The sequence below is a fragment of the Pleurodeles waltl genome, chromosome 11 (genome assembly GCF_031143425.1).
Source record: "Pleurodeles waltl isolate 20211129_DDA chromosome 11, aPleWal1.hap1.20221129, whole genome shotgun sequence".
NCBI lineage: Eukaryota > Metazoa > Chordata > Amphibia > Caudata > Salamandridae > Pleurodeles > Pleurodeles waltl.
The window spans coordinates 926,206,482-926,220,206 of record NC_090450.1 but is presented as its reverse complement, the minus strand read 5'-3'; the positions used below and the strand labels follow the sequence as shown (position 1 = coordinate 926,220,206).

General features: G+C 46.6%; 1 protein-coding gene across 4 annotated transcripts in view; it reads left to right on the top strand.

The window, feature by feature from the left end:
* The window catches only part of SBNO1 (strawberry notch homolog 1), a 1,077,952-nt gene that overhangs the window by 966,898 nt on the left and 97,329 nt on the right, over positions 1–13,725 (top strand). For all 4 annotated transcript variants that reach the window (XM_069214997.1, XM_069214996.1, XM_069214993.1 and 1 more), the window contains one exon: positions 9,896–9,972. In XM_069214997.1, coding sequence (XP_069071098.1) covers positions 9,896–9,972 — 77 coding nt within the window. The remainder of the gene's footprint in view (positions 1–9,895; positions 9,973–13,725) is intronic.

Sequence of the window (13,725 nt, the reverse complement as noted above, 5' to 3'; positions counted from 1 at the left end):
AATTCAGCAGTTAGTTATTTCAAGTAACTATAACTCGCGACCCAAAGCAACAATAACTTGCACCCTCGCCATGAACTGCTAATTACCCCAGATATTACAGCACTCATGCAAATTTTATAACGTCAATAAAAATATCAATGAAACAGAAGTCAAATTATTGAAGAAAAAACTGTGCGTAGCAGGGGCTCAAGTTATAGTTACCTTAGGCTGCAAGATGTTTTAGAATGCTGTGGTCCCCCATGGCACGCTTTAGAGCCCCATGAGACAGTTCCTGGCCCTCTTGGGTTCCCATTGTTGGTCCACCCTTGGCCTCATTGGACTCAGCTGTCCCTCATGGAATGCATCTGGTGCAGAGATCCCTGCTGGCAGCCTCTCCAGGGGAGCAGTACCAATTCCACCACTAGCTATGGCACCACTTTCACAGCTGGTCTTTTTGAAGTAGAAAGCTGTCCTGATTCAGTCTCTGAAATAAAGATAGACTAGGCAAGATCTGCACAGCAACTACAGCAGGACTGATCACGCCACTGTTAACTGCAGGCAATGCAGCATCTGCCAAATTGGGCACAGAGAAAATAGTATCCGGAACTCCTGGGCTTGACCATCTGTCCTCCGATTAGACTGCCCCTCCAGGAGGATCTGCTGTTGGGGCAGATTGGGGCACCTCCAAGTCGTGGTCCAGGTTGAAGTTTGGTTCTGCTCCCAGAGTCACCAGATCTACTCGAGAGACCGACCTTCGTTGTGGTCTAAATCCTCACCTAAATTGAAAAAGAAACAAAAAATCTAATATTCTGCTCCCTCAGACCACTCATTCTTCTGAGTAGCCACAGGGGTGGCACCACTCATCTTGATCTTACTCCCAAAGTTAGCTGACTTCTGAGCCGATCCCACAACAAGTGCTGACAAAACCAGAGTTTCTAGGTCCAATGGCCACATCGTCAGATTGAAGACTTCTGCGCAGCCATGCTCTGCCTCCACCGACCCTTATTGACTCCCTTAATGGCACCCAGTCGAGCTCCAAGGAGCAGAAGGGCCTTCCATTCAGATTACCTATGGCGGGTTTGCCTGTTGGTGCCTGTTGGACCCTCTGAGCTCAGCCTGCCACGGTTCCATTTCTGGTTCCCCAATCTGCACTGATCTTAGATACTGATGCGAGAGGAGAAGGATCTGACCTTCTCTCTCAGCCTAGTTAGCGCAAGTCTGACCTCTTACAAAGTTGCACCCAATTCCACCCAGGGCACCTCTTCTCTCACTTGAAATGCCACCTCCTCAAGCTAAGCAACATACTCTCCGTTCCCTTTTTGGATTGGGCAATGACTATGACCCTGGTGCGGAGTTTGCCCAGCCATACCAAGATGATTGGTACAATCACTTACAGGAGCCTAGTGGTCTCAATACCTCACTGGCAACCGGGTGTGAGGCAATGGGGTGTATTATATGGTGTCGTTTTGCGACCACATCATGAAATACACTAAAAAAAAAGTGCCCCATTTTGGCATGGTTACTCCCTCACCCTCCCCCCCTCCTTTTTGCCAGATATTGATGCTGACTTGACTGACTGTGCTGGTATACTGCTAACCATGCCCCAGCACCAGTGTTCTTTCCCAGAACTAAAAACTGTACCATTGTTCCGACAATTGGCCCACCCCTGGCACATAATTAAGCCCCTTGTAAAAGGTACCCATGGTACCAATGGCCCTGTGGGCAGGGAAGGTTCCCAACGTCTAAAACATGTAATATGCCACCCTGTGGGACCCTTCACCAAGCCCTATTCACACTGCCATTGCAGCTTGAGTGTGCTGATGGGGAGAAGGACTCAGTCGACACAAATCACTGCGTGTGGCATAGGTAAGTCACCCCTCTAGCAAGCCTTACAGTCCTAAGGCAGGGTGCACTATACCACAAATGAGGGCATAGTTGCATGAGCAATATGCCCCTACAGTGTCTGTCCATTCTTAGACATTGAAAGTGCAGTGTGGCCATACTGAGTACATGGGCTGGAAGTTTGTCATTACAAACTCCACAGCTTTATAACAGTTTCACTGAAGTCTGGGAAGTTTGGTATCACCATTCTCAGCACAATAAACCCACACTGATGCCAGTGTTGATTTATTGGAAAATGCACACAGAGGGCATCTTAGAGATGCCCCTGTATTTTAGCCAAATATCTAGTGCAGGACTGGCCGGTCTGTGCCAGCCTGCCACTTTCAGACGAGTTTCTGACCACATGGGGTGAGAGCCTTCGTGCTGTGGCCAGAAACAAAGCCTGCACTGGGTGGAGGTGCTTCACACCTCCCCACTGCAGGAGCTGTAACAACCCGCGGTGACCCTCAAAGGCTCAGGCCTCTCGTTACAATGCCCCAGAGCACCCCAGCTAATGGAGATGCCTGCCCTGTCCAAAGCCCCACTTTTGGAGGCAAATTAGGGAAAACAAGGAGTGACCACTTCAACTGTGACCACCCCTAGGAGGGACCAGAGCTGAAGTGACCCCCCCTCCTTGCAAAATCCTCCATCTTGGTTTGGAGGACAGGGATCAATAGGGTTGGGTCTGTGTCCTCCTCCACACAGGGAGTAGACACCAGAAGGGTGTAGTCACCCTCAGGGACAGTAGCTGTTGGCTACTGCCCGACCCCTGCAAAGCCCCCTAAATCCAAGATTTAAGGGCCTCCCTGAACCTACTGCTAAGCTGACCCACAGCAGAGAAGACTGAAGACATAAACTGATTTGACCCCAGACCTATAAGCCCGTATCCAGCTTCTGAAGCCCTGCTTCAAAAAGCAACGCATCCTTCAGGACCAGCAACCTCTTAAAAGCCTTAAGAGGACCTCCTGCATCCCAGAGGACCAAGATCTCCTGTGAACAACGGCCCTATCCAGAAAGAAACTCCAGCAAAGAACTCCAGAACTGCCCCAGATCCGTGAGTCCTGCCCACTCTGCTGCCAACACCCATGGCCTGTGTCCAGGTGGCAAAACTGACTAGAGCTGTTCCCCAGGCGATTCTGGCCTAGAGTCCTCCCTGGGTGGACTCCTCCTGTTTAACACAACGCCTGCACCTAAATCAAGAGGACCCCCCCCTGACTGCGAGAAAACCGGATGAAGATTCCTGACACCTAAAGGTACACCTGCAACCCTCTGGCCTTAGAGAATCCGATCACCGGTCCAGCAAAGTTCAGCAGGTGGCCCTCCTCCTTGTCCAGCCTGCGGTTTTCTGGAACCGACCCCCTGAACCTAGCCTGCAGCATCTTTGTTACCCCTGAGGTCCCCCTATTAAAATGCATTGGGAGATCGACGCTGCGCTATGCTGCTGAGGGTGTGTTATTGGTGCTGACCTTTGACACACCAGCCCTCCCACCCCACCAACTATCAGCGCTAACCTAAATCCCCCAGGTCTGCCATCCCAAGACACTGGTACTTACCTGCAACCAGGCCTGATTCTGAGTGCCCCCTGTCTCCATAGGACTCCATTTTAAATCTTGCATCAGTTTCGACCTCAGCACCTGGCCAGCCCCCACCTGTGGACACCCAGAGACTGGAACGGTCTCTTGCATTTTCCTCAAAATCATACTAACTTTTCTTCCCCCTTAGAACTGTTCTGAATATTGCACTGTCAACTTTTAAAACCGGTATTTGCTATTTTCTTGAAAATCATTTAACTTGCCAAATTGAAACAAAGTGGTTGTGACACGTTTGCCCCTTACTTACAAATGTACTTACCTGCCGTCTGAAATATTGTGGTTCTATAAATAAAGTAACAAAATATATTTTTGCTATATAAAGACCATTGGCCTGGCGTTAGTCATTGAGCGTGTGCTTCCTTTATTGCCTGTGTGTGTACAACAAATGCTTTGCACTACCCTCTGATAAGCCTAACTGCTCGACCACACTACCACAAAAGAGAGCATTAGTATTATCTACTTTAGCCTTTGTTAAGCCTCTGGGGAACACCTGGACTCTGTGCACATTATATCTCATTTTGATATAGACTATACAGAGTCCCCTTCCTACATACACTAACCAACCCCCTTAGGGCCCTTACGTTTAATTTGTCAAACCTTCAACTCAACACTGATTAGCTGTGGCTCTGAGCAGCAAGGCTTACACAAAGGAACAAGTGTAAAGTGTTTAAACAGTGCCAAAACAATTGAAGAAATCAACAAGACACCAAAGAAATCCTACACCACTTTATAAAAATAGACTATTTTTAGACTCAACAATGAAAAAGATCCACTGTATGGTTATGGAGATATAGAGTTTACAAGGTGTAGTTAATCAAAGCATTTCACTCAACGTAAATAAGCATTGGCAAGTTCAGTGCTTTAAACACTTCTAAATGTTTTGATTAAAATGTTTGGCCTAGGTGTAATGAGATCATTTGGGGGTCACTTTAAATGTCCAACTCCAGTGGGGAGCCAGTCAGGGAGACCAGTAATGTCGTCAAACAAGTATCTCAGCAGGTGAGGCAGTCTTAAGTCAGTTCCAGGCACTTATGCTTTGCAGGTGTTTCCTATGGAAGTGGTCCTGATGCAAGAGATGAAAGATACTGAAGATGCTCAAAATATGCTTTGGATGTAATGTGGTCAACGGAGGTCTTGCTAGGACCACTCCCTGGTGCATAAAAAAGGGTGGAGGCAGTCCTGATCACAGAATCGATGTCCCTCAAAGGCCTTTTGATGATGGTAAAAGTCTAGTCGCCACTGTACTACCGGTTGACCAGTATCGCTGTCATAAGTCAGACATATCTGGGTTGATAACTCGTCCACTAGGGGTTCCCAGCTGCACTCAGATGACACTCTGGGCTCAGCGAACTCAGATGCAACTTTGTGCTGTGGGTCCTTGTAAGGAAATGCCTTCTTTGGCAGGGTTACCCCCTAACTTTTTGCCTTTTGTTGATGCCAGTTATGATTGAAAGTGTGCTGGGACCCTGCTAACCAGGCCCCAGCACCAGTGTTCTTTCCCTAAACTGTACCTTTGTTCCCACAATTGGCACAGCTCTGGCACCTAGATAAGTCCCTTGTAACTGGTGCCCTTGGTACCAAGGGCCTTGTGGCCAGGGAATGTATCTAAGGGCTGCAGCATGTATTATGCCACCCCTCACTCAGCACATGCACACTGCCTCACAGCTTGTGTGTGCTGGTGGGGAGAAAACAACTAAATCGACATAGCACTCCCTTCAGAGTACCATGCCCTTAACCCACTGGCCTTACAGCCCTAAGGCAGGGTGCAACATACCACAGGTGAGGGCATAGTTGCGTGCTCACTATGCCCCTACAGTGTCTAAGCAAAACCTTAGACATTGTAAGTACAGGGTAGCCACAAAGAGTATATGGTCTAGGAGTCGTTCTAAAACGAACTCTACAGTTCCATAATGGCTACACTGAATACTGGGAAGTTTGGTATCAAACTTCTCAGCACAATAAATGCACACTGATGCCAGTGTGGAATTTATTGTAAAATACACCCAGAAGGCATCTTAGAGATGCCCCCTGAATACCAGTCCGACTCCTAGTGCTAGGCTGACTAGTTTCTGTCAACCTGCCACAACCAGACGAGTTTCTGGCCACGTGGGGTGAGTGCCTTTGTCACTCTGTGGCCAGGAACAAAGCCTGTACTGGGTGGAGGTGCTTCTCACCTCCCCCTGCAGGAACTGTAACACCTGGCGGTGAGCTTCAAAGGCTTCTGCCTGTTGTTACAGCACCCCAGGACATCCCAGCTAGTGGAGATGCCCGCCTCTCTGGTCACAGCCCCCTCTTTTGGCATCAAGTCCAGAGGATATAATGAGAAAAACAAGGAGTCACTTACCAGTGAGGACAGCCCATAAGGTGCCCTGAGCTGAGGTGACCCCTGCCTTTAGAAATCCTCCATCATGAGTTAGGAGGATTCCCCCAATAGGAATAGGGATGTGCCCCCCTTCCCTCAGGGAGGAGACACAAAGAGGGTGTAGCCACCCTCCAGGACAGTAGCCATTGGCTACTGCCCCCCAGACCTAAACACCCTGAAATTTAGTATTTAGGGGTGACCCTAAAACCAGGAAATCAGATTCCTGGAACCTGAATAAAGGACTCCTGACCTGAAAGCCCCGCAGACACGACAGAGACAACAACTGACTTTGGCCTCAGCTCTACTGACCTGTCTCCAGACTCAAAGAACCTGCACAGCGACGCATCCAGCAGACCAACGACCCCTGAGGACTCGGAGGACTGCCCTGCTCCTAAAGGACCAAGAAACTCCTGAGAACATTGCCACTGTTCAGAAACTGCAACAACTTTGCAACTTTATAGCAACTTTTAAAGAGACTCCACTTCCCGCCTGAAGCGTGAGTCTTCACACACTGCACCCGACGCCCCTGGCTCGAATTCAAGAGAACCAACATGGCAGAGAGGACCCCCAGGCAACTCCAACGACTTGGACACCCTGTGTCGACCTCCCTGCACCCCCATAGAGTGGCTAAAAAGCAGCTTCCAGAAGGACTACATGCTCATTCTAAAAGGATCAAAGCTGTTATCATTGCATTAGCACATGCAGTCACTGTTCTAGACATTTGCTAGGTGGCTACGTGGATGCAGTGCTTAATTTGTACTTGTTGTTTCTGGTGCTGAGCACCGTCCCTTATTCTTGAGGGCCAGTGCTTATTCTTCTGCCTCAAGCAATTACTAGGAGCAAAAGACACATATGGGAAAGACTGGGGAAGAGAAAAACGAAAGTGTCACAAAGGGAGAAAGCAAAAAGCTGCAAGAGTGAGCTGAAGGGGCAGGGAGGGGCTTTAAGTGGATTGAAGAGGCCTGAGGTAGCTTCAGGATTACGCTGCCTCAGTATTCCGTGTTCCCACATTTAATTGCAGCAGCTGCGTGTTTAAGAGGATGGCTTTGGGCACCAGCACATTTTTATTTACAAATTAAGCACTGTGTGGACGTCTCCATTTGTTCACAGAACAGTACTGTCTGGCAAGTAATGCCAAGAGGTGCCTACTGCCTGCTCAGTCCTGCAGGACTTTTTGAACTCTAAATTGGTTCTGCTTTTGTATCTATTCAAAAGGTGAGGAATTTGCAGTTTGGAAAGCAGTCTCTATCAGAAGAACATGTTACTTAACTTCAGTAACGCTCTTTGCTGATAGAGACTGTAGCCACATATTCCTCACTGAGCCTCCCGTCCCCCCTGTTCTGTGATTGGACTTTTATTTTTCATATGAATAAGGTGGTCCTGAGGATGCATCCAAGTATCCTCCCCATGGTGTTTTTTGGCTCATAAGCTATGCATTCAGTTTCACTTGAAACAGTCTTTGAACATTTTCCTTGCTTGCAGAAAGGCTTTTGCACACCTTAGAGGTAAAGAGTGCCTACTTTTTTTCCTGCAAAACAATACATTTTTTAAGCCAGTAATTTGTACATTATGGGCAGATTCATAGAAGTTAGGTCAATTCAAAACACGATTTCTTGAAAAATTGCCTTTTGCATTCTACTTTATCACAAAACCAGTGTGTGGAAATAAGGTGTATTATATGGTGTGGTTTAGGGACCTCGTCCTGTAATACACTTAGCAATCGCTTAAGGACCAGTAGGTTTTGTTTGCAAAACCCTTAGCTCAGCCTTGGGTAGCTGTGGCTTTGAGCAGTCAGGCTTAAACAAACGAACAAGTGTCAAGGTTTTAAACAGCACAAAAACAATTGAAGGATTGGCAAATGCAGGTGCAACTTTGAGCATCTGGTCCAGGTCTCTGGTGCTGCACTGCGGCGAGTGGAGAAGATCTACTCTACCAACTTGCCACAGCAGGCTTTTTCAACTGTTGTATGCCTGTACTGGGAACAAGAGCTCTGCCAACTGACCCTTGAAGTCTCTTCAGCTGGGCTCGGAAAAGACTTCACAAGCAGGACACAGGCACAGTCCCCTTCTCCTTTGATAGCCTCAAGGTTCCGCAGGTGCAGTCCACATCAGTGAAGTCTGTCTTCACCGGGTCCTTTATTCAGTAGAACAGTCCTTCCCCATCCAAAGAGTTCTGGGTGCCCATTTTATGCTCAGAAAATGGTTTCAGGGTTGAGTGCGTTTGGTAGCTAATGTGCTACCAGGTTCCCTCCCTCCTCATGACCACGTCCTAGGAAGTGTGGCATCTGGCTATTCCAGGATGCACCATTCTGCCCACTTTCAACATGGCTGAACATCTCTCTTGGCGTACAGAGCTCTCTAGCCCAACATAGAGGTGTGGCTACTGATGGGGCTACACAGCCCTGGAAAACTGGTTTTGGCAACTGGTTTATCCTCTTCTTCCCGAGTGCCAGCCAGTCTACCTCAACAATAGAGCATTCAGTCTTCCAGGTTTTTACCATTTACCCCTCAGGTGGCTTCTCCTTTGAACACTGTTTGACTTTCTGATAGGATAAGGTAACACCTCTTTCCCGCGCAGGCTTCCTTTGTCTACATTCCAGGGTCTCCTCACCCCAGGAGGACTGAAAGCTGTCTTAGGGGGGAGGTCTCGTATGGACACAGGATTAAGGGCAACAAAGTGGCAGCTTTGTAAAAGTTGCACACTGCAACCAGTTAAATCAATTTCGACTTTGGCAACAAGTTGGGCTTAATAAAATGAGTTGTTTGATACGTTATAACACCCAGTTTAGTTACCCCAGTTAGACGTTAAGCAGGACTGCTGTGGCAGTCTGCAATTCTGCACTCGTCAATGTGGCGGCTATCCTTTTCCACAGTAAAAACAACAGTTGTGGGCTTTTACTGTTGAAAAATGTAAGAACACATTCCACTTGTTAATATACAGCACCGTGCCTTAGTGCGATAGGCCTGTCTTAGGGGTGACGTATGCCCATTAAAAAGATAGGTCTTTGTTTTGCTATTACTTTAAATGTCAATTAACAGTTTAAAATTGCCCTTCCAGTCTGCAGGGTCAGATTAAGAGCCATGTTTTACCTTGGCATACCAGTGCTGCAGTTCCTGGGGTGACCCTCCAACTTAAGGCCCTAGGTACCTGGTTTACCATATACTAGGGACTTAAAAGTAAGCTGTCCTAAACCAATTGAGTATAAGTCAATCAAACAAACACACTTTAAGGTCAGGGCACAGGCACTTAGGTCTGGTTAGCAGGCCTCAGTGCAATTGAGTCGAAAAACCGGCAGCATCAATCCTAAACGTTGGGGATGACCACACAAAAAGAGGCATTTCCTTACAGCCAGCAAATCCTTAACCTCACTGTACCACAAGTAAAACTGCAACTACTGCTTTATTAAGTATAGTCCATAACTGAGAACTTTACCAGCAGCTAACTAGAGGTCGATCCACTGTTGTCTGGAACAGGACCTTAGAGCTGCTTCTTAAGTGAGTCCGGCTACTCCGAGGGACCTTTGTGGGTACAGCATGATATTTTCTCTTTTATTCCAACACACTTTTAATGGATTTTGATTACCACCCTATTTTGTGCTTATGTCAATTGAGATCCCTTGAAGGAGAAAAAAAGTTACATACTGTGATCCGATGTATGCTACATGGGAATCTTGCCTGAAATCTTTAACCACCCTTCCACGATTTGCAAGTATAGAGGTTAATTGACTTTTTGGCAGGTTGCCAAGCCCCCATGCAAGAACTGGGGCATCTACCATGGATTGCTTGATATGATACTGGTGTGGGGTCGCCTCCCTTAAAACCGGTTGTGAAATGTATTACTCATGTGGCAGTCCATTAAATTAAAGTTGACAGTTTTTTTTAAAGCAAAGTGAATAAAAGTGTACTGTGTAAAAAAGCACATGAAGTTGTTGCTAATTAGATAACAATGCATTTTTATTTTTGTGTTTTTTTTTTTTGGTTGCTAAATTTGCTTTATGCGTTGGTGTATTGCAGGTTGAGAATTGAGTTGGTAACGTGATTGAATGGTGTTACAAAATATCAATGCAGTGTTTGTTTGACAGGTACCTTCTGAGGATGTCAGACCTCATTGGACTGAACAGTATGACTCTTCAGCTGATACTTGTACGCATGCATATTGGTTAGTATATTCATTTTTTTTATACTTTCTATTTTTTTGTGTGAAGTAAATGACAGTTTGTTTAATCTTAAAACTGTGGATGGTGTTGGTCAAAAGTTATCCTTTACATACCAAATGGTTCTCCATGTTAGCACTAGTTTGTTTTTCCTGCTAAATCATTGTAATGTAATAGTGCTTGTATAACACTTAACTTACCTCTTGCCCCATGTGTGGCCTTCGGTGCTCTCCAAATAGTCATAAGTTGCTGCTTTTTTTATCTGAGGTAGACTGTTTATTTAGAATGAAGTGTATGAGGAGAATTTTTGTATTAACCATAAGTGATGGAGGCGAAAGTTAAGTTTGATGTGTAGCTTAGAGGTTTGGGAGTGAATATTGCATTTGCACTTACCCACCATAGTTAACCTATTAAGGTTACTTGCTTTGGCAAGTGGGGTTATTAGGAAAAGGACTAGTTCGTTAACCACCTGCAGGAGTATATTCAAAGAATAACCCACAACCCCACCGTACTTTGACCCTGGCCTGCTGGGTTGTTCGATCCAGGGTTATGGTTGTACAAAAAGACATGCTAAAATAACATTTGAATACTGTCAAAGATCTCTTGGCTGCTTATTCAGCATATACTTCTTCGCCTCATCAGAGCAAACACTTTTTTAAATTGTTGAAACTAGTTAGTTGCCCCCAGACCTTTGTGTGTACATAGTGAAAGAAACATGAATTCTTCTTTAGGATACCTTCTGCTTGATATTTCTTTCTGCCAAATCCACGATTTAGGAATATCCAAGGCAACATTTGGAGTCTTCTATGCTAGCAGTAACTTTCCATCAATGCCCGGCGGTTCCGCATGATTCCAGTCATGGCTGTTGTTTTTGAAAGCAACTACCCTGCCCAACTTATATGGATATGTATGGCACCATCTGGTGCACTTGCAATAGTTCCTGTTTTTCCATTTCACACCAGTGCACATCACAGCTCTTCACAATGTTTCAAATTCTCACAAAACGTGTCTATGAAACATTCCCTTTCACAGAATCGCTCTCAGAGCCGGTGGCCAGCATTGGAGTTCAGTCGATAATATCTTCCTCTTTCTCTGAGAGGATTGTGGTTTTAAATAAACTTTGCCTGGAGTTTCCATCTTCATCTGCCAGTCTGTCCTAGTGAAAACATTCCAAGCACCCTGATAGCAGGCAAAATGTAGGGGTAGCCATGTCAAAAAGAGGGTGCTTTCTTTTCTACAGATTGCTTGTATTTGTGAAATATAACACCTCAGCCACCCTGGGTCTGGGGAGTTGGGCAAGAGAACACTCCTCGGGCGTATTAGGGGAGATTGTCAGTGACAGATTAAATAGGAATAAGCATCAAGTCATGTGATTCATACTATCACGGTTCAGCCACCTAGTGTCTCTGTAGATCATGGAAAGATCCTGGATGAACTATTGGGGGGAGGGGGGGTTGGCTGAGGGGATCTGCCACCACAGAAGCCCATAAACCTGACTTTAGCTTAAACTCTGATTGATAGAATCTCACATGCAATGCAGCTTCCACTTCAATGTGCCCATATGCTGTTTTGTTGAAAAACATTCCTAGTTTACCCCACTCATCTAAAGTGTCTCTTTGGGGAAGTATAATTGGTGTGAGGAAGGTCCAGTGGTTAGGCTACTTTAGGAAGTGGGGATCTGGTGATAGTGTGGTTGTGAATTTGAGAAGCACCCTCCAGGTAGGATGGATTTTTATTTTAATTGGAACCCAGTAGGAGCTTGCCCATATTATACAAGCTGTACCTCTTGGGTACTTTTTTCATCCCAAGTGTGTCGAGAGACCCCGATTGCTACAAGATTTTAGTTTTGCTGTGACAACACAGAATCAATATGACCCCCTGGAGGAGGTAGATTGACTTGGTGGGCAGAGATTTGTCTCTTGCGTTAACTGGCACTAGAATTCTGAGTTATAGCCATATGGCAAACAGGATAAACTAGTGTCCATTTTAGGCACACTGTAGAGAGCAAGAAGGTGGGAGAGGTATGACTTATATTGCACTTATTGGAAGAAGTGGCTAGTAGGCCTGATCCTCTTAGGGCAGATGGTAGTTCATATGATGTTGGGGATGAAGGGAGTTTCATTTGTGTCTTTAATATTCTTTTTTGAAGTGTGGCAGTAATCGGGGATAAAGTCACAAATAGTAACTGGATCTCTCTGATAATAAACCAGTAGAAACTTCTCCAGGAAACTTGGGTTATTCAGATGTTAGGTATGGGCTGCACAGGGAATGCTCTGGTTTCCTCAAGGTTAGGAAGGGGGTAAGACAAGGGTGTTTTCTGGCTTTCTCTTATCTTTTGATAGACTTCTAGCTGCAGATTGTAGGAAAATGCCACTGTTGGCATGGTTACCTCCTCACTTTTTGCCTTGTGTTGATGCCAACTTTGACTGAAAGTGTGCTGAGTTCCTTCTAACCAGGCCCCAGCACCAGTGTTCTTTCCCTAAAACTGTACCTTTGTTCCCACGATTGGCACAGCCCTGGCACACAGTGAAGTCCCTTGTAAAAGGTACCCATGGTAGCAGGGGCCCTGTGGCCATCGAAGGTCCCCAAGGGCTGCAGCATCTATTATGCCTCCCTGGGGGACCCCTCACTCAGCCCATGCACACTGCCTTGCAGCTTGTGTGTGCTAGTGGGGAGAAAAAGACAGTCAACATGACACTCCTCTCAGGGTGCCATTCCCCCAAAGGTACTGCCTGTGGCATAGGTAGGTCACCCCTCTAGCAGGCCTTACAGCCCTAAGGCAGGGTGCACTATACCACAGGTGAGGGCATAGCAACATGAGCAATATGCCCCTACAGTGTCCAAGTCAATTCTTAGACATTGTAAGTGCAGGGTAGCCATATTGAGTATATGGTCTGGGAGTTTGTCATTACGAATTCCACGGCACTATAATGGCTGCACTGAATACTGGGAAGTTTGGTATCACATTTCTCAGCACAATAATCCCACACTGATGTCAGTGTGGAATTTATTGACAAATGCACACTGAGGGCATCTTAGAGATGCCCCCTGTATGTTAGCCATCCTGGTAGTGTAGGACTGACCGGTCTGTGCCAGCCTGCCACTTCCGGATAAGTTTCTTACCACATGGGGTGAGTGCCTTTGTGCACTCTGTGGTCAAACGAAGCATGCCCTGGGTGGAGGTGCTTCACACCTCCCCCCGCAGGAACTGTAACACTTTGCGGTGAGCCTCAAAGGCTCGAGCCTCAAGTTACATTGCCCCCAGGGCGCGCGCACACACACACACACACACACACACACACCCACACCAGACAAAGCCCCATTTTTGGCGGCAAGTCCAGCGGGAAAGTTAGGGAAAACAGGGAGGAGTGACCACCTCAACCAGGACCACCCTTAAGTTGTCCAGAGCTGAGGTGACTCCCTCCCTGCAGAATTGTGGTTTGGAGGATCAGGGCCAATAGGATTAAAAATGTGCCCCTCTCCCCAAAGGGAGTGGACACACAGAGGGTGTATCTACTTTCAGGGACAGTACCCATTGGCTACTGCGCTCTAACCCCTAAAATGCCCCTAGATTTATTATTTAAGGGCTTCCCTGAACCCAAGTCGGCAGATTCCTGACGACCTCAGGAAAGGAGGACTGCTGCACTGAAAACCCCGCAGAAAAGAGGAGACAACAACTTACTCTGCCCCAGCCCTGCCGGCCCATCTCCTGCTTCAAAGAGCTACAAAAGAAAAGCGACGCATCCTGTAGGTCCAGT